The sequence below is a fragment of the Triticum urartu genome, chromosome 3A (genome assembly GCF_056163025.1).
Source record: "Triticum urartu cultivar PI428250 chromosome 3A, HENAU_Tu73, whole genome shotgun sequence".
Taxonomy (NCBI): domain Eukaryota; kingdom Viridiplantae; phylum Streptophyta; class Magnoliopsida; order Poales; family Poaceae; genus Triticum; species Triticum urartu.
Genome location: NC_141875.1, coordinates 561373179 through 561395808, shown reverse-complemented (window position 1 = coordinate 561395808; position 22630 = coordinate 561373179). Strand labels below are relative to the sequence as shown.

The 22630-nt window shown below is 48.4% G+C and overlaps 2 protein-coding genes across 2 annotated transcripts; both read left to right on the top strand.

Annotated features, from left to right (window-relative positions):
- The first annotated feature begins 9938 nt into the window (after nucleotides 1-9938).
- Nucleotides 9939-11078, top strand: LOC147980526 (uncharacterized). The gene is made up of 3 exons (XM_087516903.1): nucleotides 9939-9988; nucleotides 10081-10171; nucleotides 10260-11078. Exons 1-3 carry the CDS (start codon nucleotides 9939-9941, stop codon nucleotides 11076-11078), a joined length of 960 nt encoding a protein of 319 aa, XP_087373029.1.
- A 2248-nt stretch (nucleotides 11079-13326) lies between these two features.
- On the top strand, nucleotides 13327-15112 carry LOC147980525 (uncharacterized). The gene is made up of 2 exons (XM_087516902.1): nucleotides 13327-13808; nucleotides 13901-15112. The coding sequence occupies exons 1-2, from the start codon at nucleotides 13550-13552 to the stop codon at nucleotides 14245-14247; spliced, it is 606 nt and encodes a 201-aa protein (XP_087373028.1). The 5' UTR covers nucleotides 13327-13549; the 3' UTR covers nucleotides 14248-15112.
- The last annotated feature ends 7518 nt before the right edge of the window (nucleotides 15113-22630 follow it).

Here is a 22630-nt window from a genome sequence, read left to right as displayed (position 1 = left end):
GGCACACACACGGTTATCGCTGCCTAACAGGCCAGGGTAGCACGCGCACATAACCTTCCCTAGTTGGAGGAACCAGCAAGAGGTATGACAATAGACCGCATTAGGGCCTTCCCATAAAGGCAAATGTGGTTGCACTGGAAAAGCATAGTTTAGTGGCACCTGACCAATGAAATGATAGAATTTGTCCCCAAGATAGACCTGTGATAACTGATACTTCGATATCATCTATTAACCTGTGATCCAAGTCATAGCAATATCCAACGAATAATCCAGAGCATAATATCGTCATATAAAAATACTCAGAGGATAGCATAACACTACTATCATGATGAATCCAAGAATCAAGATACTACTAATCCAATAGCAAGATCAAAATATTAACCTAAGATCCACATGATAACATCATATCCAAAATTATAGTCCAAAGCATAATATACAATACCATCATGAAAATAATATAAGCCACTAATAATCCAATGGCACATGTCATCCTCATAAGCTGCAAAATATTTGTCCTAGAACTCCAAGCAACATCATGGCAATAGCAAGATCAAAATATTACTCCGAGAAATACCATGAACAAGTCATATGTAGCTAATGCAAATTTTAAGCAAGTTTAAATTAGTAAACCATGTCATTGCATTGCAATCATGCAAATGGAGGGTGTTGCTTTCCTGGGAGGGATGGAACCATCGAGAGGAAGTGCGAGAAGCTCGTGGAAAGAATGACCGGAAAGCTTCTCTCTTGGAGGGGGCTGAATAAGGTCAAGGGCATAAAGGGCATTTTTAGAATGTTATCACCTTGTGAAAATGATCCCATCAGAACGGGCTCGATGAGAGGAAGAAGTGGGCTTTGTAGTTGTGAGCAAAAATATATGATCATAGAAGTGCGAGGGACCAATTTGTAAAAAATACATCAACAAACAGGCCGGTGAGTTATTAAACTTAAAATGCACTTCTGGCCTGAAGAAGAAGCAGAGTACGCCTTTAGAAGCGGAAGACGTATTCCTCAGGAACACGCCTCCACGCCGGGCTCCGGTGTCGCTGACGAACGGGCCCCACCTTACCTCTCTCCCTCCTCCCGCTCCTCCTTCTTTCCCCGACACCACATGCAAAGCAGAGGAGGGCCGTTGGCGCCGCTGCTCGCCTGGCCGGCTCCAGCCATCCCCCAGGGTGATCCGTCCACCGTCGCGCTCAGGAGAAGACGTCGCCTCCATACCGCCTGAGCACGCTCGCCGACAAGGACCAGAGCGGTGGCTGTGTCGATCCTACGGACGAGGCCTTCGGCCAAATTTTGGCATGCGTCGTCAGGCAACCGGAGGAGGGGTTGCTGGAGTGGTTCCAGGGTGGTGGAGGAGGTCATTGGTGGTTGTCGAAGTACTGGGCCACGGGTAGGCTAACCCGAGGCCCCGAACCCCGAACCTTTCAAGGCATCGGGGTTGACTGCGCCCCTCAAGACGCCAGGATGAAGTGCCGCCTTCTGGAGGCCGGCTGAAGGAACAGCCGACTGCCTGCATGCGGCCGAGTCCTGGCGGCGAGATCAAGATGTGTTGACCCCCGCCTGGCGGCTTCCAGAGAAGTCGGCCACGGGGAGTCGGCCCATGACACCAACAAAGCCCATGCCCTCGTCAGGGGAGATGGGACGGGGAGTGGCAACAGTGAAGCCCACTCCCTCCCCTTTCCAGGGGATGGCTAGGCCACAGTGCGCTGTACCAACGGAGATCTCCGTCTGGCGTGGCACTATTGCCATGCCATCCCTGACGTCAGCAACAGTGGGCGGAGTCCTGCACCCACGACGGCCTGTCAGTACGGTCCACGGACGACGGGCCCTATCGGTCAGCGAGAGTCCAGAAGACGGCAAGAGCGCCACCAGTCGGACCCCAAGGGAGCCGGCCCCCGGGAGAAGGCCTGCCCCTCCATTGGGTCCCATGCGCCATTAACCAGACGAGAGAGGGAGTGGCTACAGTAATTGCCTGCCAGGCGGCGGGGCTGTAGCCACGACCCCATGACCAAGCCTGCGTCATTAGAAGCACAGCTACAGTAATCAGCAGCCGGCAAGACCCGCAAGCGGCGGGTACGGCCTGTCAGCTCCGTACCAGACCAGTCGGCAGAGAGGCCGGTAGGCAAAGAGACTGACGGCTGGACCTTGCGCCCAGTCAGTTTACCATTGTACCCCTGGGGGTAGGCCTATATAAACCCCCAGGGAACCCATGCAAAGGGTTCCACCATTAGAACTAGACCAGATCATAGAGGGAGGAGAGAGCTAGCCCTGCCTTCTCCTACCACCAGCATACAACTCGAGGAGCGCCCTTGTACTCACTTTGCCTTAGTGATCATGCGGAGACCCCGCAAAGTAGGACTAGGGGTGTTATCTCCTAGGAGAGCCCGAACCTGGGCAAAGTATGCTGATGTTTGTGTCTACGCCTCATCCCGCTTCTGGGCACCGGCGACGTTCTACTCGCTCCCACCATGATAAGCCATCCATTGGCATATGTCGCACCCAACCCCCGACATTTGGCGCCCACCATGGGGCCAGGTGCACTGTCGTCCGGAGACCTATTCTGGACGGGAACCCTTTTCCTTCCTGGCGAGCGCAGCCAGCCCGGCACGCCAGACAGAGTCTGCGCCGACGCACTGCATGGCGCTGAAATCGCCTGCGCGGCCAGTTGCCTTGCCGATCTTGTCGGTGAGGTCCTCCTCTCTGATGAGCCCGCATCCGACGCGGGCACAGGCGGCCCCGAGATCCTCCTCGCGGGCCTCCTCGATCAACTCCACGTCGCCAGCGAGCCAGCTGGGGACTTGGAGTCCGTAGGCTCCACCGATCCGATGTTGGTCGACTCCGACACCGCGTCGCTTGACACATTCCCCACCAACATGGTGGTCTACGACGAGCCACTCCCTTGCGTGGAGAGCGGCGGAAGCACCGTCACGGAAGTGCTTGTCATTGATCATGGAGAGCACTCCGGTGGGGGTGATTATGACCCGCTCAGCACGCCGCTGCAAGACCAGGCAGCGCCCATTCCCAAAGACACTGACGCCGAGATGCTGGAGGCACGCTGCCTTCAGCTAGTCGAAGGCGCCAAGAAGCTGGCCAGCATGAGACGCCTATCAGAGGCCTACCAGCGCGAGATGGACCGCGCTGTGGGCGGCATGCCGGCTCCAGCTGGGCCTAGCCGCCTTGGCACGGTCCAGCAGCGCGGCGTGGCCATCGCCAACCTGTTCGGGGCAAATTGCCCCGTTTATGCCACGCCTACGGAGAACATCCGAGCCGCTCAGGAAGCGGCGGACGAGCTGGACAAATTCAAGGGCGAAGAACGAGGCGCCCTTATGACGGAGCGCGTCCAGCAACTCCTTGACGCGGCTGCGGAGCAGAACGAGGCCGACTGCCGCCCTGATGCGCCGCACCTGCAGAAGGACGACCTGCCTCCCCATAGAGACCAAGGCGCGACATCTCGGATGCCAACTGGTGGCGTCCGCGGAAGAAAGGACAAAGAGCTGGCTGCCAGCCGCAGTCGGACTCGCATCACCATAGAGCGCGACCAAGACGGCCGCCCAAGAGTAGTGGAACGATGGGACGACTGTCTGCCTCCTCCCCCTCGCAGGAAAGGCGAGTCTCCCCGCCGCCTGTTGATCACCCGACACTCGGCGACTGCCTTGGCCACCGAGAGGGAGTCGGAAAGAATGACGCCCGCCACCGGATCGACCGTCTCCACCGGTCCCTGGCGCTTGAAGAAGATGATGAGTTGGGTCCGCCGTGTTTCGGCCCCCGCATTCGAGACGAGCCCTTCCCCAAAGGGTTCACGCTCCCAAGAGACACACCCAAATACACCGGCTCCATGAAGACGGAAGACTGGCTAGTTGACTACTCCACGGCCGTCAGCATAGCAAACGGCAACAAGTGTGTTACCGTGAAGTATGTTCCGCTCATGCTCCAGGGCACAGCCCGGACATGGCTGAACAGCTTGAAGCCCCATAGCATCAACAGTTGGGTCGACTTCACCGACGCCTTCGTCCGCAACTTCACCAGCACGTACAAGCGGCCTCCCAAGCCTCGCCAGCTCTCCTTGTGCGTGCAAGGCCCCAACGAGTCAACTCGCGACTACCTCACGTGCTGGGCCGAGCTCCAAAACTCCTGCGAGGGCGTGCACAAGGTGCAGGCCATTGAGTCCTTCACTTCAGGATGCCGAGAGGGCACCCTCCTCGAGCACAGGCTTCTCTGCGATGAGCCGGAGACTCTCGACGAGCTGCTGATCATAGGAGACAAATATGCCACGGCCGACTCCTCCATGAAGACAGAGATCCAAGTTAGTGCGACACGCAAGGTGGCTCCTCAGGCTCCTCAAACCCTGGCTGGAGACGCCAATCGGCGTCAACAGCAGAACGACCACAAGCGCAAAGCCCCACAGCTGGCTTCCACCAGCCGGCAGGTGGCGACAGTCGAAGCCCAGCAGCCGGAAGAGCAGCCTCCGCCCAAACGTCAGAAGGGCGGCAAGCCCAACTGGCTGCCGGGTTTCTCATCTGAGCAGACTTTGGATGGACCCTGCAAATTCCATAGTGGCGCGAAGCCGTACAACCACACCACCCGGAAGTGCCACTGGCTCACCAGGATCGCCAAGGGATACGGCCTTTTGCCTCCCCCACCTGCTGGGCAGCCGCCTCCTCCTCTGCCCCAGCAGCCGGCGGTCAGACTAGTCGGTGTGATACAAGACGAGTACCCAGAAGAGCATGGAACCTATGTCATGTTCACCAGCGTGGCCGATGATCGACGCAGCAGGCGGCTGCAGCAGCAAGAGGTGAATGCAGTAGCATCTGAGACACCAGAGTTCATGCATTGGTCTGAGAAGCCCATCAGCTGGAGCAGAGCTGACCACCCATAAATAATGCCCAAACCTGGCTCATATGCCTTGGTTTTGGACGCCACCTTTGCCACGGACAAGCGAGCTGCTCGCTTCTCCAGAGTCCTCATAGATGGCAGCAGCAGCATCAACATCCTGTACAAGGATACCATGGAGAAATTAGGAATCAGACAGAGGCAGCTTCAGTCCAGCCGGACAGTGTTCCATGGCATAGTTCCTGGCCTTTCCTGCTCACCAATCGGCAAGATTCTGATTGACGTCCTCTTTGGAGACAAAGATCATTTCTGCCGAGAGTCAATTTGGTTTGAGGTGGTGGACCTTGAGAGCCCATACCATGCGTTACTTGGCCGGCCTGCCCTGGCCAAGTTCATGGCTGTCCCCCAATATGCCTACCTCAAGATGAAGATGCCGATTTCCAAGGGTGACCATAACTGGCGACTACAAGAAGTCATCTGCCTGCGCAGCAAAGAGCAGTCGGCTGGCCGAGTTCCTCGTGATCGCAGCTGAGAAGCGGCTCCTTGACCGGGTTGTGGCAATGGCAAGCAAGCAGCCAGAGATGTCGCCCGATCCCAAGGAGTCAGAAGCTAAGGGCTCGCTCAAGCACTACAAGAAATATGTCAACCAGTGACCTTTTGTCAGTGACCATAGAAGAATTGGTCATAAATTTATGACCATTTTAGACCAATAGGTCAAAAGCTGTTGGAGGGGCTCCAAGCCCTAACCTATAATGACCATTCTAGTTAGAAAGGTCATAATGTCATTAGAGGAAATGGTCGTAAAGCGGGAAGCACTGTCCACTGCCTCACGCCTAGCTGATAACGACCAATATAACATGGTCACTACACTTGAGTTTGAATGAATTAGGATGATTAGGCAGCCACCTCAGCAACCTCGCTTATGTGTCACTGCCTAGGTGTCATTTTTTACTTAAATGTTAATATTCAACAACAGACAGGGCACACACTGACATGTAGGACCCATTTGACAGGTGGGGCCGAGCGCTTAATTCGCCCAAAAAAGAGGCGGGAGGCGGGACTCGAACCCACGACCTCGCGCTTGCTTCGCTCGCTTGCTACCGCTGGGCTAGAGAGGGATAGTTGCTCAGGTATGGGAATTTATCTATACATTATATAAAACTACGGATCTCTCGTATCATTGACAAGTGGGACCTTCCGACCAGGTGGCATCGAACAGAGCAACAATTAGTAACACTGACAGCTGGGACCCATTTGACAGGTGGGTGAGCCACTGACAGGTGAGTGAGTGAGCGTTTAATTCGCTAAAAAATGTGCGCTAGCGGGGACTCGAACCCACGACCTGGCGCTCGTTCGCTCGTTCGGTACCGCTGGGCTAGAGAGGGATTGTTGCTAATGTGTGGGTAGTTTTCTATATACTATACAAAACCACGGCTCTCTCATGTCAGTGACAAGTGGGGCCTTCCGACCAGGTGGCGGCGGGTGGCATCGAACGGAGCAACACTTAGTGTTTTTCTAGGTCTTCCGACCAGGTGGCGCCGGGCGGCGGCGAAAGCAACCAGCAGGGGTTGCTCAGACGAGGGCGGGGCCGGTGGGCGGCGGGCGGCGGCCGAAGAAACCAGTAGGGGCCGCTCGCCTTGCCCACGACCTCGCTGCAGGTGACCTCGCCCATGGCCTCGCGGCGGAAGCAACCAGCAGGGGCGGAGGTGGGGACGGGGCTGACAGTGGAGGTAACTAGCAGGGGCGGGGGTGGAGGCGGGGGTGGAGGCGGGGCTGGCTGCCGAAGTGACCAGCAGGGGTGTGGGCGACTTGCGGTGGTGGGGGCGGGCGTAGGAACGACGCCCACGCAAGGAGAGGCTCGCCGAGCATGGGGGACTCGCCGCCGCCGCAAGCAGACCTCACCCACGTATGCACTCCTCTCCTCCCCCCCTCTCCTCTCCCTCTCTCCTCTCTGTTGATGTCATTGATTTGATGTAGATCTGTTACGAGAATCTCCACACACACACACACACTGATTTGATGTAGGTTTGTTGTAATCTTGGTAAAATCTCCACACACACACACACACTGATTTGATGAATTTGCTAGAAATTGTGAAGAGAATTTCTGTTGATGAAATTTTTAGGAGAATTGCTATTGATGAAATTGTTAAGAATTCTTTTTTAATTTAGTCAATTCATAGTGGTAAATTATGTTGTTAGCTATCAATAGAACAGAGCTCTATGTTCTATTTTGTCCAAGAGTAAATTGCGTTGATGAAATTGATGTTGTTCTTTCCCTGAAACATGATCCTGAAATTGCTGTTGCTCTCTATTCTAAATTCCTAATTTATTTTGTCCATGAGTAAATAATGAATGCTGAGTAAATAGGATCCTGATCCATTTGACTGATTCATGCCATGAGTAAATATTGAATGCCGATTTATTTTGTCCACCAAGTTGGACTAAAGTAGTGAGAAATTGGAAATAGCTGAATGTTGTGGTTAGGGAGTTAGCATAGAAAGTTGGGTGCCATTACTTCCATCAATTTTCATTAATTAATGTTGATGCACTTATATTGATTTGCTAAGTTGCAACAATTTGTTGTCTTTGGCAGATGGACAGAAGCTGGATTAGAAAAGGAGTTAGAAATTTTTCGAAAGAACATATGTAAGGAGTTGATGACTTCATGGCATTTGTTCGGGAAAATTTTGCCAACGATGCTCACATTCTTTGCCCATGTTGTGAATGCCTCAACCGTCCAAGAATGGCTCAAGGAAGAGTGGAAGATCATCTGCTTCTTAATGGGATGTCCAGCACATATGATAGATGGATATATCATGGAGAACCTTTAGACAGACAACCTCAACATTTTGAAGCTGATACAGAGGCCCCTCATATGATGGGTGGTGGTGATGCTGGCATTGATTTCATGGAAAAGGTTTTGCGAGATAATGCTGTTTTGGAGGAAGAGGATGGGCATGCAGATGATAGGATTCCTGACCTATTGAAGGATTTGTACGATGCTGAAGATCGTCCTGATGGACAAAAGTCGTTGTTTGCTGAGGTGTTAGAGGAGGCGAAGCACGCAGCTCATGAAGGGGGTAAATTTTCAAGATTTACCTTCACCGTGAAGTTACTCCACATCAAGTCTTTCTACTGGATTAGCAATGCCGCATTCAACGCAATACTCCATCTTTTGAGCTTGCAATTCCCTGATAGTTGTGTTCCCAGATCTTATGATGAAGCATTGAGCATAATCCACAGGCTAGGGTTAGGTTATGTGTCAATACATGTGTACCCAAATAACTGTGTCTTGTTTCGGAAGGATTTAGCAAACATGACAACTGTCCAAAATGCAATGCATCTAGGTGGAAAGATGCTGATGGGAAGAAGTAAATACCGAAGAAGGTACTGAGGTACTTTCCCTTGATACCAAGGCTGCAACGGATGTTCATCTCGAAGAAATCATTGCGTGAGGTACAGTGGCACAAGCTGAAGCGGCAACCTGTGGACAATGAGCTGAGCCATCCAACGGATGGAGAGGCATGGAAAGAGTTTGACCATATACATTTAGATTTTGCTGTAGATCCAAGGAACATAAAACTTGGCATTGCCATAGATGGGTTTAATCCGTTTGGGAACATGAGCACGTCTTATAGCATGTGGCCAGTTTTTGTGGTGCCGTACAACCTGACACCATGGGCATGCATGGATCAGTCCAACTTCATGATGTCATTGCTTATCCTGGGTCTAGAGTCTCCAGGAAAGGATTTTGATGTCTTTATGGAGCCCCTCGTAGAAGAACTGCTCCAGCTCTGGACTAGTGTACCTACATATGATGCCTTGAGTCTGGAAGAAAAGTTCAATCTACGTGATGCAATCATATGGTCCATCCATGATTTCCCGGCTCTGCACACTCTGTCTGGGAGGATCACATCGGGTTATCAGGCTTGTGTCCATTGTGACAAAGACCCTTGCTCAAAGAGAATAAGGAGCAAGATCTGCTATATTGGGCACCGCCGCTTTCTTCCCTGAAACCATCGCTGGCAAAGAAGCAAAGATTTTAATGGTGAGAATGAAACCCGTGACAAGCCAGCTGAATTCACTAAAGAAGAGCTGGAGCGGCAACTTGAAAAGGTTAAAGATGTGAGACCAGGAAAGCTGGCGAAGAAAAGAAAGCATGAGGAAGGTAAATGTTGGGACCGGAGGTCTTGTTTGTGGGACCTGCCATACTGGGCTGATCTGAAATTAAGGGATAATCTCGATGTAATGCACATTGAGAAAAACATATGCGAGAATCTGCTAGGGACGTTTCTGAACATTGAAGGGAAGACAAAGGACATGGTTAGTTCTAGGCTTGATTCGGAGGACATGGGCATAAGAGAAGATTTGCATCTACAGCACAATGAAGATGAAGATTCATTTGAAATGCCACGAGCATGGTATACAATGAGTAAAGAACAAAAGCTTGCATTCTGTGAATTCCTAAGAGCGGTGAACTTTCCAGATGGTTATGCTGCTAACCTATCAAAGTGTGTTACTTCTGATGGATTCAAGCTTTGAGTACTGAAAACCCATGATTGTCACATCCTCCTCCAAAGTATTTTACCGGCGGGCCTCCGAGGAATCATGGACAAGGATATATATGAAGCGGTTGCTGAGCCGGGAAATTTCTTTAGAGAACTGTGCTGCAAAACACTCAAGTTAACTGTCCTGGAAAGACTTGAAAAGGAAATCCCAATTATTCTTTGCAAGCTCGAGAAGATTTTCCCTCCAGCTTTCTTCACCGTGATGGTCCATTTGGTGGCACACTTACCAAAAGAGGCAATGTTTAGAGGCCCTGTGCAATACGGTTGGATGTACCCAATCGAAAGAAGGTTGTTTACTTGTAAGCGTTATGTCCGAAACATGGCAAGACCTGAAGGTTCTATTGCTGAAGCATATGTCGTTGACGAGTGCTTGACTTTTTGCTCTAGATACTTTGGTGATGTGGAAACAAGATGGAACCGGCCGGGCAGAAATAGAGAGCGGTCTGATTCGCAAAGTGGTGATGTCCCTGTTTTTAACCATGGCGTGAACTTTCTTGGAGCCTCACAATACTTGGAGGCTGGTGATGAGTATGATAAGATGGTTTGGTTTGTGCTCAGCAATTGCGCCGAGGTTCTACCATATATCGAGTACATTATATCTTGTGCACTCATTATATTTTTTTTTGCTTGGGCTGGCACCAGCCTAATGTTTTAATTCACATGTTTTGTTGGCACTGTAGGAAATGCAAGGAAGAGTTAAATCAGGAAGAAAGCAATATCCATGTTGATAAAAGGGTTGCCAAGGGGTTTGCTAAGTGGTTTAAGAATCATGTGAGATCTTTAGCCACATGTTTTATGTTTTCTGTGTTATTCACCAATTGTTAAATACGATTGTTTGCTAAATGGTTTATTTGTGCAGATTGGAAAGTTGCATGAGGAGAAGAAGGTCAGTGATGATCTATTTGCTTTGGCATGCTTACCGGATAAGCGAGTGAGATTGTATTCAGCATGCATTGCTCACGGTGTCCGGTACCACACCGTTGACCGCGAGGAAAAAAGGAAGACACAGAATAGTGGAATCGTCACTAAGGGGTCACATGATGGTGAGATCATTGACTTCTATGGCCAGTTGAGAAGCATCATAGAGTTGCAGTACAACTCTAGTGGAGGCATCCATCGCTCGGTTGTCTTATTTCGCTATGACTGGTTTGAGCTTGGTAGTAAGAAGAGGAGAGACTCTTTTGTCAAATATGATGGCCACTTCAAAAGCATCAACACTGCAAGGTGCTGGTATAAGAGTGATCCCTTTATTCTAACAACACAAGCAACAATGGTGTTTTATCTGCCAGACACTCTTTTGCACGGAAAATGGCGAGTTATGCAAAACTTTCAGCACAGACACTTGTGGAGTGTGACTGAAACTGAAGTGGAAAAGGGCCCCGGTGATGGTGGACTAACATACCAAGATGATGACTCTATGGAAGTTCCGTTGCAAGCTGATGATGACTCTATGGAAGTTCCGGTGCAAAGCAGAGTGCGAAGGGATCGGGAACATGTGATTGTTGGTGCTGCAACAGTTGAAGGCATCAAAAAAATAAGAAAGGTGGTAGCGGATGGGCATGAGAGCGAGGATGAGGAAAACAAGACTGATCATACTATACTGCAATATTGTAGTGATGATGAGGAAAACAGGAGTGGGCATAGAGTTCCTTGTTTTCGTATCGACGATGATGAGTAGCGAATGGACATGAAGGTAAATTTGGTCTCCTTGGTGATCCTTCTAACTCTCTGTAGTTTTCCTTCTTGTGCATATGCATGGTGATCCTGATGTACTACAATTATCTCCAGGTAGCAAAATGCTTGAAGATCCTGATGGCTGTAGTGGTGTGATCCTGATGGCTGTATTTGGTTGTGATGTGATGTTGTTTTGATGGCATGGAGCTGATGGCAAAATGAAGTTGTGTTCTGATGGCATGGAGCTGTTGTGCTCAGAATGTTGTCAAAATGTTGTCTTGTAATGCAAAAGATTGCAAAATGATCATACAGAAGATTTTTTGAAGATCTTTAGTTCAAGTTTTGGTGATCATTTAGTTCAAGTTTTGGTCAGATCATATAGAAGTTTTGTGATCATTTAGTAGTTTTTTTGAACTAAAGATGCTATTTTAACTGAATTTTGCTTCAACTGAACCCATTTCATTGTGAGCAAAAAAATATGCACCAGCGGGGACTCGAACCCACGTCCGTGTGCTTGTTTCACTATGTTTCTACCACTGGTCTAGGACGAGACTATTAGTATTCCACTCTATGCCAACCGTTTTGAACATATCAAACTAGTCAAGTATCAAGCACACACCTCACTGACAAGTGGGCCACTCAACCCACTCGCTGACAAGTGGGCCATTTTGCTATTTTACCCAAGCAACCAAAAATATGCGCGTGGCCAAAAAATATGCGCGCGCGGGGGCTCGAACCCACGACCGTGCGCTTAGTTCACTTGGTTTCTACCAATGGGCTAGGAAGAGTCTGTTGGTTTTGTAATCTATGCCTACCCTTTTCAATATATCAAACCAATCACGTAGAAAACACAGAACTCGCTGATAAGTGGACACGCTCCCTCTCTTTTCCGCACTTCTCCTCACCACTCGACCCGCTCCTCCTCTCCATCAACGGCGCCGCACACCTCTGCCGGCTCCTTCCTCTCCCACCGCCGGCCTCCCCACCGCTGCCGGCACCTTCCTCTCCCACCGCTGTCAATCGTTCCTCTCCCACCGCCGCCGACTCCTTCCTCTCTCTCCTGAGGTATGAATCCTTCCTCTCTCTCTCTCTCTCTCCTTCCTGGTTGGATTAGTTTTCTTCTACTGGTTAGATTAGGGTTCTTGTCGTCCCCTTGATTGGATTTGATTAGATAAGGATTGGATTAGATTAGGGTTTGATTTGGTTAGGGTTTGATTGGGACTGCATTAGATTAGATTAGGGTTGGATTAGATTAGGGTTTGATTAGTGGGAAATGATTTAGTTAAGGATTATGCTGTCAAGTATGCTTTGTGCCTTTTGACAAGAGTGGGAAGTATGTTGTCAAGGATTATTCACTTAAGGATTTATTCAGTTAAGGGTTCTTGTCAAGTATTCAGTTAAGGATTTAGTTAAGGAATTAGATAAGTACAGATGTATAAGACACTTGGTATGAGCTGTAGAATGTTCTGTGCCATTTGATATGCAGCAAGTATGAGCATTAAGAGGCAGTGAAACACTAGTGCGTTCTAATTTGTTTTTCTTTTTGTAATGTTTTACCCGAGTGGCTAAGCACTGCTATGTAGGTGTACAAATACAATGTGATCATGCTAAGCACTGCTATGTTGGTGCTTATGTTCTGATGTGTACAAATACAATTCTATCTAGGTGTTTGCATTGCTAAGATTTTCTTGGTCTCTTGTTTTTTCAGTTTTGATGTTATATTCATAGAAGTTTGCATATGTGTGCATCATGTAATGTGATCATGCTAGCTCAAAAGGTTGAGAAAGGCCAGTGTCAGAAATGATCATAATCTCTTGATGATGCATGAAGTATTTCCTGCTATAATTTTCTTCAGTCACACTATTGTTTCGCTGTGCTTGATAAACCTGAGACTTCTTTCTATTGTAATATTGAAACTGTTGTTTTGCTGTACACTATTGGTCCATTTATAATAGATATGGTTCTGGTCAATTTATAGTAGATATGGTTCTAGTCAATTTATATTGTTGTGTTCTTATCAATTTATAGTAGATTTTAGTGTTGTTGTTGTTGGTGCTCACCTGATGATGTTGCTGTTTTTGTGTTAGTTTACTATGCTATTGATGTTGATGTGCTTGTTTATAGTAGGAGCAAATTGAGGCCATTGCCATTTATATTAGTATTCCAAATTGAGGCCCTGGCAAACACATGTAGTAATTATTCTACTGTTTTGAAGTGCTTGTTTCCTATTTCTGTCCAGTCCTGTTGTTTAATTTACAATGCTGCTTTACAGAGAAGTGAGATGGCTGGCTTGGAAGGTTTCGAGTTCTTCGAGATCGTCATTGAGAAATCTTGCAGTAGGTAGGTATATTTATCATCACTCATTTCTTTATCATCAATCATTTCTTTATCATCACTCTGTTGTCTAGTGCTTGGTTGCCAAAATTAACCACTTCTTGACCCTCGCTGCAGAGGCTGCCTGACAAGTTTGTGAAGATGCTCGCCGGCCGTGTGCCCCACAAAATGAAGCTGCGGGAGGCCGGCAGCAGGTTTCACAGGCTGTGGGACATGTTGGTGATGTTCGATGGTGAAGGCCACATGTACCTAGGGCCCGGCTGGGAGCATTTCGCCCGCCCCCATGAGCTACAGCTCGGGTACTTCCTTGTCTTCCGCTATGACGGCGACACCATGTTCACCGTGAAGATGTTCGACAACACCATGTGCCGCATGTACTACCAGCACGACGACGATGCCAGTAAGCTCTCTGCCTCTCTTCTTCCTGTCCTTTTGGCTTCCTCTACCTACACGACGACAACACCATGTTCACAATTTGTTGCATTTGGCCAGGCAATGGGAGCAGCAGCGGGGATGACGAGGAGCAGAGCGGGGATGACGAGGAGCAGCCTATTCTGGCTGACGACGACCATGCTATGATGGTGGCTGACGATGACCCTGCTATGGTGGTGGCGGATGAAGACCTTGCTATGGTGGTGGCGGACGACGACCTTGCTATGGTGGTGGCGGACGACGACCTTGCTATGGTGGTGGCGGACGACGACCTCGCGATGGTGGTGGCGCCTGCAATCCCACAACTTGGCGACAGGACCATGCCAATTGTGGTAGAGGAGTACATCCGTGTTGGGATTCGCCACTCTGAGCGCATCAGGTTGATGAAGGAGAAGAACGAGGAGTGACGATGTTAAGAAAATGAAGTGGCAATGTTAAGCATGTTAGGTTTAAGCTTGTTCGTGTAATCTGAACATGTCAATGTTAAGTATGTTAGATTTAATTTTGTGCATGCTCATGGATGCTGTATGACAGTATCATCTAAACATGTCAATTTCTTAACAATGAATATTTAGTTGGGTAATTGATGGGAATTAAAAAAAATTCTGCATGCTCATGGATGAAAGATAAAATTATGCGTTTTTGTGCATGCTCATGTATGAAACAATATAAGTTTCATTTTTTGAATGCTAAAAACATGACTCAAACCCTAGCCATGGACGACCGCCATGACGAAATCCGCCGGTTTTTGAAAACACCGTAAAAAATTCAAAAACCGTTTTTCATTTTTTGAATGCTAAAGACATGCGTTTTTCGTGAAGCGGCTACAAGGAGGGGCACCGTACCCCAAATGGCGCCATTCCATGTCTATCTCAAAGTAGACCCTATTTTACGGACGGTCGTCAAAAAGCATGCATTTCCGACCGTCGTAGCTACTCCCGGCAATTCATACCACCTTCGGCCGATTCAGCTAGAACCGGCTGGAATTTGAACTGCGGGTCCTCCATAGCTTGCCCGTTATTTTCACTAAAAGTGATTTTTAGCTTCACAAGTAGGCATTTCATCACAGAATCAACAACAGATTTGCATGGCTCAAACCCTAGCCACGGACGGCCACCGCGACGAAATCGGTCGGTTTTTGAAAACACCGTAAAAAATTCAAAAAAAAATCAAAAAAATAGGAGACTTCCGCGTCAAATCATCAAATGTGGCTTACCAACTAGCAAAAATACTAAACTTGTAATACCTGCGTTTTCTTGAAAAAGTGTTCTCAAAAACGACCTATAGTGAACGAAGATTGATGGCTTTCAAGCCAAACTAGCAATGATATGGCTGCATTCGTTGAATAGTTTCTAATAATATGCCCAAATTTGGCGCATGCCTCCGTCTTGTGATGGCAAACAATGTTGCCAAAGCGAGGTTCCAACTTGTTTAACAAAAAAACCATTTTTCATTTTTTGAATGCTAAAGACATGTGTTTTTCGTGAAGCGGCTACAAGGAGGGTCACCCCAAACGGTGCCATTCCATGTCTATCTCAAGGTAGACCCTATTTTACGGACGGTCACCAAAAAGCATGCATTTCCGACCCTCGTAGATACTCTCGACAATTCAGACCACCTTCGACCGATTCAGCTGGAACCGGCTGGAATTTGAACTGCGGGTCCTCCATAGCTTGCCCGTTATTTTCACTAAAAATGCTTTTTTAGCTGCACAGGTAGGCATTTCATCACAGAATCGACAACATATTTGCATGGCTCAAACCCTAGCCATGGACGGCCTGTAACGCCCTCGATGCGACTATAGCTCCCACGTGTCGAGGCACGACTTAGAGACATAACCGCATTGAAAGCAATGTCGCAAGTTAGGCAATCATCACAACATCCCATGTAATGCATAATAAAAAGGGGAGATACATAGTTGGCTTACACACGCCACGTCACATCAAAGTACATAAATAACATCCATCATACAAACACTCATGGCCCGACTACGGCACCAAAATAGAAGAAAACCCAACATGCGACAAGGCCCCGAATCAAACCCCAACTAGGCACCACTACTGATCATCAGGAAAAGACACGTAGTATCCTGAGAGTCTTCGTCAAACTCCCACTTGAGCTCGTACTCGTCACCTGAAGCGGAATCACCTGGACCTGCATCTGGAGTTATAGTATCTGTGAGCCACAAGGAATCAGCAATCTCGCACCCTCGCGATCAAGACTATTTAATCTTGTAGGAAGGGTAAGGCAAAATATATGTGGAGCTGCAGCAAGCGACTAGCATATATGGTGGCTAACTTATACGCAAAAGAGAGCGAGAAGAGGAGGCAAAGCGCGAGCGAGAAACTAGAGAGCAACCTGCGCAAAACATTACTCCAACACCGTGTCCACTTCCTGGACTCCGTCGAGAAGAGGCCATCACAGTAACACACTCAGTTGATTCATTTTAATTAATTAAGGTTCAAGTTATCTACAACCGGACATTAACAAATTCCCATCTGCCCATAACCGCGGGAACGGCTTTCGAAAGTTCAATCCCTGCAGGGGAGTCCCAACTTAGCCCATGACAAGCTCTCACGGTCAACGAAGGAATAGACCTCCTCCCAAGACGTTCCGATCAGACTCGGTATCTCGGTAACTCAAGACACTTCGACAGGTTAAAACAAGACCAGCAACACCGCCCGAATGTGCCGACAAATCCCGATAGGAGCTGCACATATCTCTTTCTCAGGGCACACTCAGATGAGCGCTCCATACAACTAAAACCAAACCTCGAGTTTCCCCGAGGGGCGCTGCACAGGACTCTAGTTTGGACCAACACTCAGAGGAGCACTGGCCCAGGGGGGTTTAACATAAGATGACCCGCGGGCTCCGGAAACCTGAGGGAAAAAGAGGCTAGGTGGAAAATGGTAAGACCAAGGTTGGGCGCTGCTGGAAAAGTTTTAATCAAGGCGAACTATCAAGGGGTTCCCATTATAACCCAACCGCATAAGGAACGCAAAATCCGGGAACATAACACCGATATGACGGAAACTAGGGCGGCAAGAGTGGAACAAAACACTAGGCGAGAGGCCGAGACTTCCACCCTTTACCAAGTATATAGATTCATTAAGATAACATGACAATATGATGACATCCCAACAAGTAAATAAATGTTCCAACAAGGAACGCCTCCAATCTTCACCAGCAACTAGCAACGCTATAAGATGGGCTGAGCAAAGCGGTAACATAGCCAATCAACGGTTTGCTAGGACATGGTGGGTTAGAGTTTCAACATGGCAATTGGGAGGCTGACAAGCAAAAGGTAGGCATCATAGCATTGGCATTGCAAAAGAGCGAGCAAACTAGCATAGCAAAGATAGTAGTGATTTCGAGGGTATGATCATCTTGCCTGCACAGTTGTCAGAGTTGACTGGATCCTCACAAGCAAACTCAACGGGATCCTCGGTAGCGAACTCGTCTCCCGGCTCTACCCAAACAAGACAAAGAAGCAACAAGGATACAATCAACCACGTGCAAGGATCAAGCGATACGACGAAATGATGATATGCCATACGGGATGCGATGCGGGATGCAAAATGCAAGATATGACAGGAAATGCATGAACCTGGCCTCGACTTGGAATTCCAAGGGTGCCACTGGAAATATGAGATGAAATCGCTTGAAAACGATATAAAGAACGCCGGAATCGGAGTTACGGTTTGGAAATGGCAAGCGATTCAAAAATGACACCGGTCTGCAATTTACAGCAAGTACGCATCTAAATGCAATGCAATGAACATGCTACAGCCACCAAACATGACAAAAAAATACATGGCAGGGATGCACAGAAGATGCTTAACAAAAGACTAGCACTGAGCCACGACCAAATCATCAATTATGAGGTTCAAACAAGCATGGCAAAAACGCAAATGCAAAACAGATTTTAGACTTTGTGAAATTAACACTTGTCTGAAATTTCAGATCACGAAGCCCTCTTCGGAGCAGCAAAACAACATGATACACGACCTGATTAAGATAAATAAGAACATGGCATGGAGCTACTCAACAAGCTTAACAAAAGTCCCAAAGTGACCTGGGGCCAAAAGGCATCACAAAATATACTAACAAGACCACGAACATAGCAAAAACATAATCAGTTTTCAGACTTGGTGAAAACTGAGACATGCTGAAATATAACTCACGAAGGCATGTAAACGAGCTCGATGCACTCACCACGGTGCAAGTCATGGCAAGGCAAGCATACATCCATTAATAAGGCACAAAATACAAGCTATAAATGGCAAGAACAATGGCATAGCATGCACGGATCAACTACAATAGCATCGGCAAAATCGCAACCGAGTTGACGATCTGCCCAGATTCACCATGAAGCAAAAGTGGAGCTCGATTGACTCAAGCTAGGGTGCTCCATAATTGCAAACAAAGACATGGATGGATAGAGCATAACATGATTAACAAAACTCCTTACTGATCATCCTCAATAGAGGCACGGATCACTAGGAAACAAGCTGAACATATGGCATCATGAATTAAATAATCCCAGACTTAGTGAAAACTACTAAGTCCCTGAAAACAGATTTACCAGGTGCCTCACTTTGCAAGCTTGCACAAGTCACCACACACATCCTACAAATACATGGGTTACACCTCTAGAAATAAGACAAAATGCTTAACAAACATATGAAGGACTCACAGGCATATCATGCACACAATAAACATGGCAAAAATGACAGAAGTCTAAGATGAACTAGTAGATCTGACAATTAACTCACGAGGCCTCCTTCTAACAGCATTTCGGGCATCACGATGTACTCCAATGAAAATGATGCAATGGAATGGGTGATGTACTCTCTGGGGTGAACATTTTGATATGCTATATGCCCAAATCGGAGCTACGGATGCAAAGTGACGGAGCCTCGAACATAGCAACTTGGACTAAAAATTTTAGGGACTTAGTGAAAAAAACTACCCCGGATCAGAACCAGGGTTTGACCCACGGGCACGCGAACCGAGGCGCGGCCGGGGCACTGTAGCAGATCGAGGACCGCGGCGGCCGGGTCTCTCGCCGGAGAGGCCGCCGGCGACGAGGAGGCGGGACGGCGGCGTGGGGGCGCGGGGCCGCTGGCGACGGGCTTGGCGGCGGGGGCGGCGAACTTGGCGAGGCGGGGTCCGGCTTGTGGAGGCGAGGGGCGGGCTGCCGGAGTTGGCGCGCGGCAGCCGGCGAGTCGGCGGCGAGAAGAGGTGGCGTCGGCGCCGGAGAAGAAGGGTGGCGCGGGCGGCGGAGGATGACCCGGGCGGCGGCTACGGGCCTCGGGGGCCCGACTCGGGCCTCCCGGGCCGCGGCGGCGGCGGCGGACGTTTTCCGGCCTGGCGCGGACACGTCCGGCGGCGGTGGGATCCTGTTTTTTTTTAGCTAGGGTTTCAGGGAGGAAGAAGAGATCCGAAAACGGGGGGGGCTATTTATAGGCATAAGTGGAGCTAGGAGAGTCCAAATGAGGTGCGGTTTTCGGCCACGCGATCGTGATCGAACGCTCTAGAGCATGGAGCAGAGTTTGGTGGGTTTTGGGCCAAATTGGAGGGGTGTTGGGCTGCAACACACACGAGGCCTTTTCGGTCCCTCGGTTAACCGTTGGAGTATCAAACGAAGTCCAAATGATACGAAACTTGACAGGCGGTCTACCAGTAGTAAACCAAGGCCGCATGACAAGTCTCGGTCCAATCCGGAAATGTTTAATCCCCACACACGAAAGAAAGCTAGAAATGGCCACCGGAGGAGAACGGAGCGCCGAAATGCAAAACGGACAACGGGGAAAATGCTCGAATGCATGAGATGAACACGTATGCAAATGCAATGCACATGATGACATGATATGAGATGCATGAAAAGAAAACAACACACGGAGACAAAGACCCGAACCCGAGAAATAAATATAACTTAACGCCGGAAACAGCAAGAGTTGGAGTACAAATAGGGAAAGTTACATCCGGGGTGTTACACGGCCGCCTTGACGAAATCGGTCGGTTTTTGAAAACAACATAAAAATTCAAAAAAAATCAAAAAATGGGAGGCTTCCGCGTCACATCATCAAATGTGGCCTACCAACTAGCAAAAATACTAAACTTGCAATACCGGCATTTTCTTGAAAAGGTGTTCTCAAAAACGACCTACCATGGACGAAGATTCATGGCTTTCAAGCCAAACTAGCAACGATATGGCCGCATTCGTTGAATAGTTTCTGATAATATGCCCAAATTTGTTGCATGCCTCCGTCTTGTGATGGCAAACAATGTTGCCAAAGCGAGGTTCCTACTTGTTTAACAAAAAAAACTGTTTTTCATTTTTTGAATGCTAAAGACATGTGTTTTTCGTGAAGCGGCTACAAGGAGGGGCACCCCAAACGGTGCCATTCCATGTCTATCTCAAAGTGGACCCTGTTTTACGGACGGTCGCCAAAAAGCATGCATTTCCGACCCTCGTAGCTACTCCCAGCAATTCAGACCACCTTCGGCCGATTCAGCTGGAACCGGCTGGAATTTGAACTGCGGGTCCTCCATAGCTTGCCCGTTATTTTCACTAAAAATGCTTTTTAGCTTCACAGGTAGGCATTTCATCACACAATCAACAACAGATTTGCACAGCTCAAACCCTAGCCACGGACGGCCACCGCGACGAAACCGACCGGTTTTTGAAAACACCATAAAAAATTAAAAAAAATCAAAAAAATGGGAGACTTCCGCGTCACATCATCAAATGTGGCCTACCAACTAGCAAAAATACTAAACTTGTAATACCGGCGTTTTCTTGAAAAAGTGTTCTCAAAAACGACCTACCATGAACGAAGATTCATGGCTTTCAAGCCAAACTAGCAATGATATGGCCGCATTCGTTGAATAGTTTCTGATAATATGCCCAAATTTGGCGCATGCCTCCGTCTTGTGATGGAAAACAATGTTGCCAAAGCGAGGTTCCAACTTGTTTAACAAAAAAACCGTTTTTCATTTTTTGAATGCTAAAGACATGCGTTTTTCATGAAGCGGCTACAAGGAGGGTCACCCCAAACGGCGCCATTCCATGTCTATCTCAAAGTAGACCCTATTTTACGGATGGTCACCAATAAGCATGCATTTCCAATCCTCGTAGCTACTCCCGACAATTCAGACCACCTTCGGCCGATTTAGTTGGAACCGGCTGGAATTTGAACTGCGGGTCCTCCATAGCTTGCCTGTTATTTTCACTAAAAATGCTATTTAGCTTCACAGGTAGGCATTTCATCACAAAATCAACAAAAGATTTGCACGACTCAAACCCTAGCCACGGACGGCCACCACGACGAAATCGGCCGGTTTTTGAAAACACCGTAAAAAAATTCAAAAAAAATCAAAAAAATGGAAGACTACCGCGTCACATCATCAAATGTGGCCTACCAACTAGAAAAAATACTAAACTTGCAATACCGGCGTTTTCTTGAGCTACTCGGTATGATTTTAACCATGATTTCTACAAAATTTACAAAAAACCCTATTTTTTTCTACCCAGAAACCCAAAAGAATTTCCCTCCCACACCAAAATTTTCCCTCCACCAAAATTTCCCCCTCCCAAAATTTCCCTCCACTCCCTCTCCCACTACCAGGCGGGACCCACCACTCCCTCTCCCACTAACACGCGGGATCCCCTCCCCTCCCTCCCAAAATTTCCCCTCCCTCTCCCATTCCCCACCCCGCAACCATAGCGCCGCCCCTCCTCTGCTCCGCCCCGACGAACCGCGCCGCCCCGCTCCTACTCCCTCCCCTGCTCCGTGTCGCCCCGCCACATCGCGTCGTGGTGTGTCGCCCACCCCGATGACGAATCCACCCTTCTCACTCCCCTCGACGACGGTTGCTGAATCGATGGCTACATCGACAGCTACGACTACATCAACGACAGTGGCGACGGTGGCTACATCATCCACATCATCAACGATCGACGACGGCGACAGGTACCCCTCTCCTCTCCCCTCGATCTTCTAGGGTTCGGTAGATCCCCCTCCTGGTCTACCTAGGGTTAGGATTCAGTCGATCTAGGGTTAGGATTCGGTCAATCTAGGGTAAGGATTCGATTGATCTATGAGCTCCTGGTGGTTCTTGTTCATGTTCATCGGACAAGTTGTTCATGTTCATCGAGCTCCTGGTTCATGTTCTTGTTCATGTCGATCTAGGGTTAGGATTCGTTTTCTTGTTGATCTAGGGTTAGGATTCGCGCGTCGGCTCCTCCCTCCCTGCTCGAACCCTTCTGATCCAGAACGTGCTCGCTAGATTCACTCATGGTGCTTGCCTTGGGTCATAGTTGGTTATGTTGCATGCGTGTCCTTGTGCACTTGTAGTGCTGGTGGTTTAAGGCACTAAGAATTGGAAGCAGGAACTTATGGCAATTTAGATCTCATCTAGTAGTTCTTAGTTTCATCCGATCATTTGTGGCAATGTAGAATTGGAAGCAGACGCTTTTGGCAACTGATTGAGTGGAGTATCCTTCTCAGCCAAGCACAAATCTGCTTGTTTTTAAATGCCCAATTGATAGTAATTACACGTCCTGCAAGACATTGCTTTTTTATGCTTATTATTATTATTGTTTAAAAGGTTGCATCGTTTATCAGAGATATTGTTTATTTGTTTGGATCTTTCATGTCATAATCTTAAAAAATGCTTGTTTGATACTCCTGGAGCTCCTGGTGGTTTGTTTGATCCCCCTCATGGTTTAGGGTTCATGTTGATGGATAGGAAGTGCATGATTTTAGGGGATGGGGATGGATG

What these genes read in the sequence shown, in the direction of transcription:
- LOC147980526 (XM_087516903.1), top strand. Translation starts at nt 9,939, where the DNA reads ATGGTTTGGTTTGTGCTCAGCAATTGCGCCGAGGTTCTACCATATATC. An exon ending in GAGGTTCTACCATATATCGA is followed by an intron (nt 9,989 to 10,080) that starts GTACATTATATC and finishes TTGGCACTGTAG; the next exon opens with GAAATGCAAGGAAGAGTTAA. An exon ending in CTAAGTGGTTTAAGAATCAT is followed by an intron (nt 10,172 to 10,259) that starts GTGAGATCTTTA and finishes TTATTTGTGCAG; the next exon opens with ATTGGAAAGTTGCATGAGGA.
- LOC147980525 (XM_087516902.1), top strand. Translation starts at nt 13,550, where the DNA reads ATGCTCGCCGGCCGTGTGCCCCACAAAATGAAGCTGCGGGAGGCCGGC. An exon ending in CCAGCACGACGACGATGCCA is followed by an intron (nt 13,809 to 13,900) that starts GTAAGCTCTCTG and finishes GCATTTGGCCAG; the next exon opens with GCAATGGGAGCAGCAGCGGG.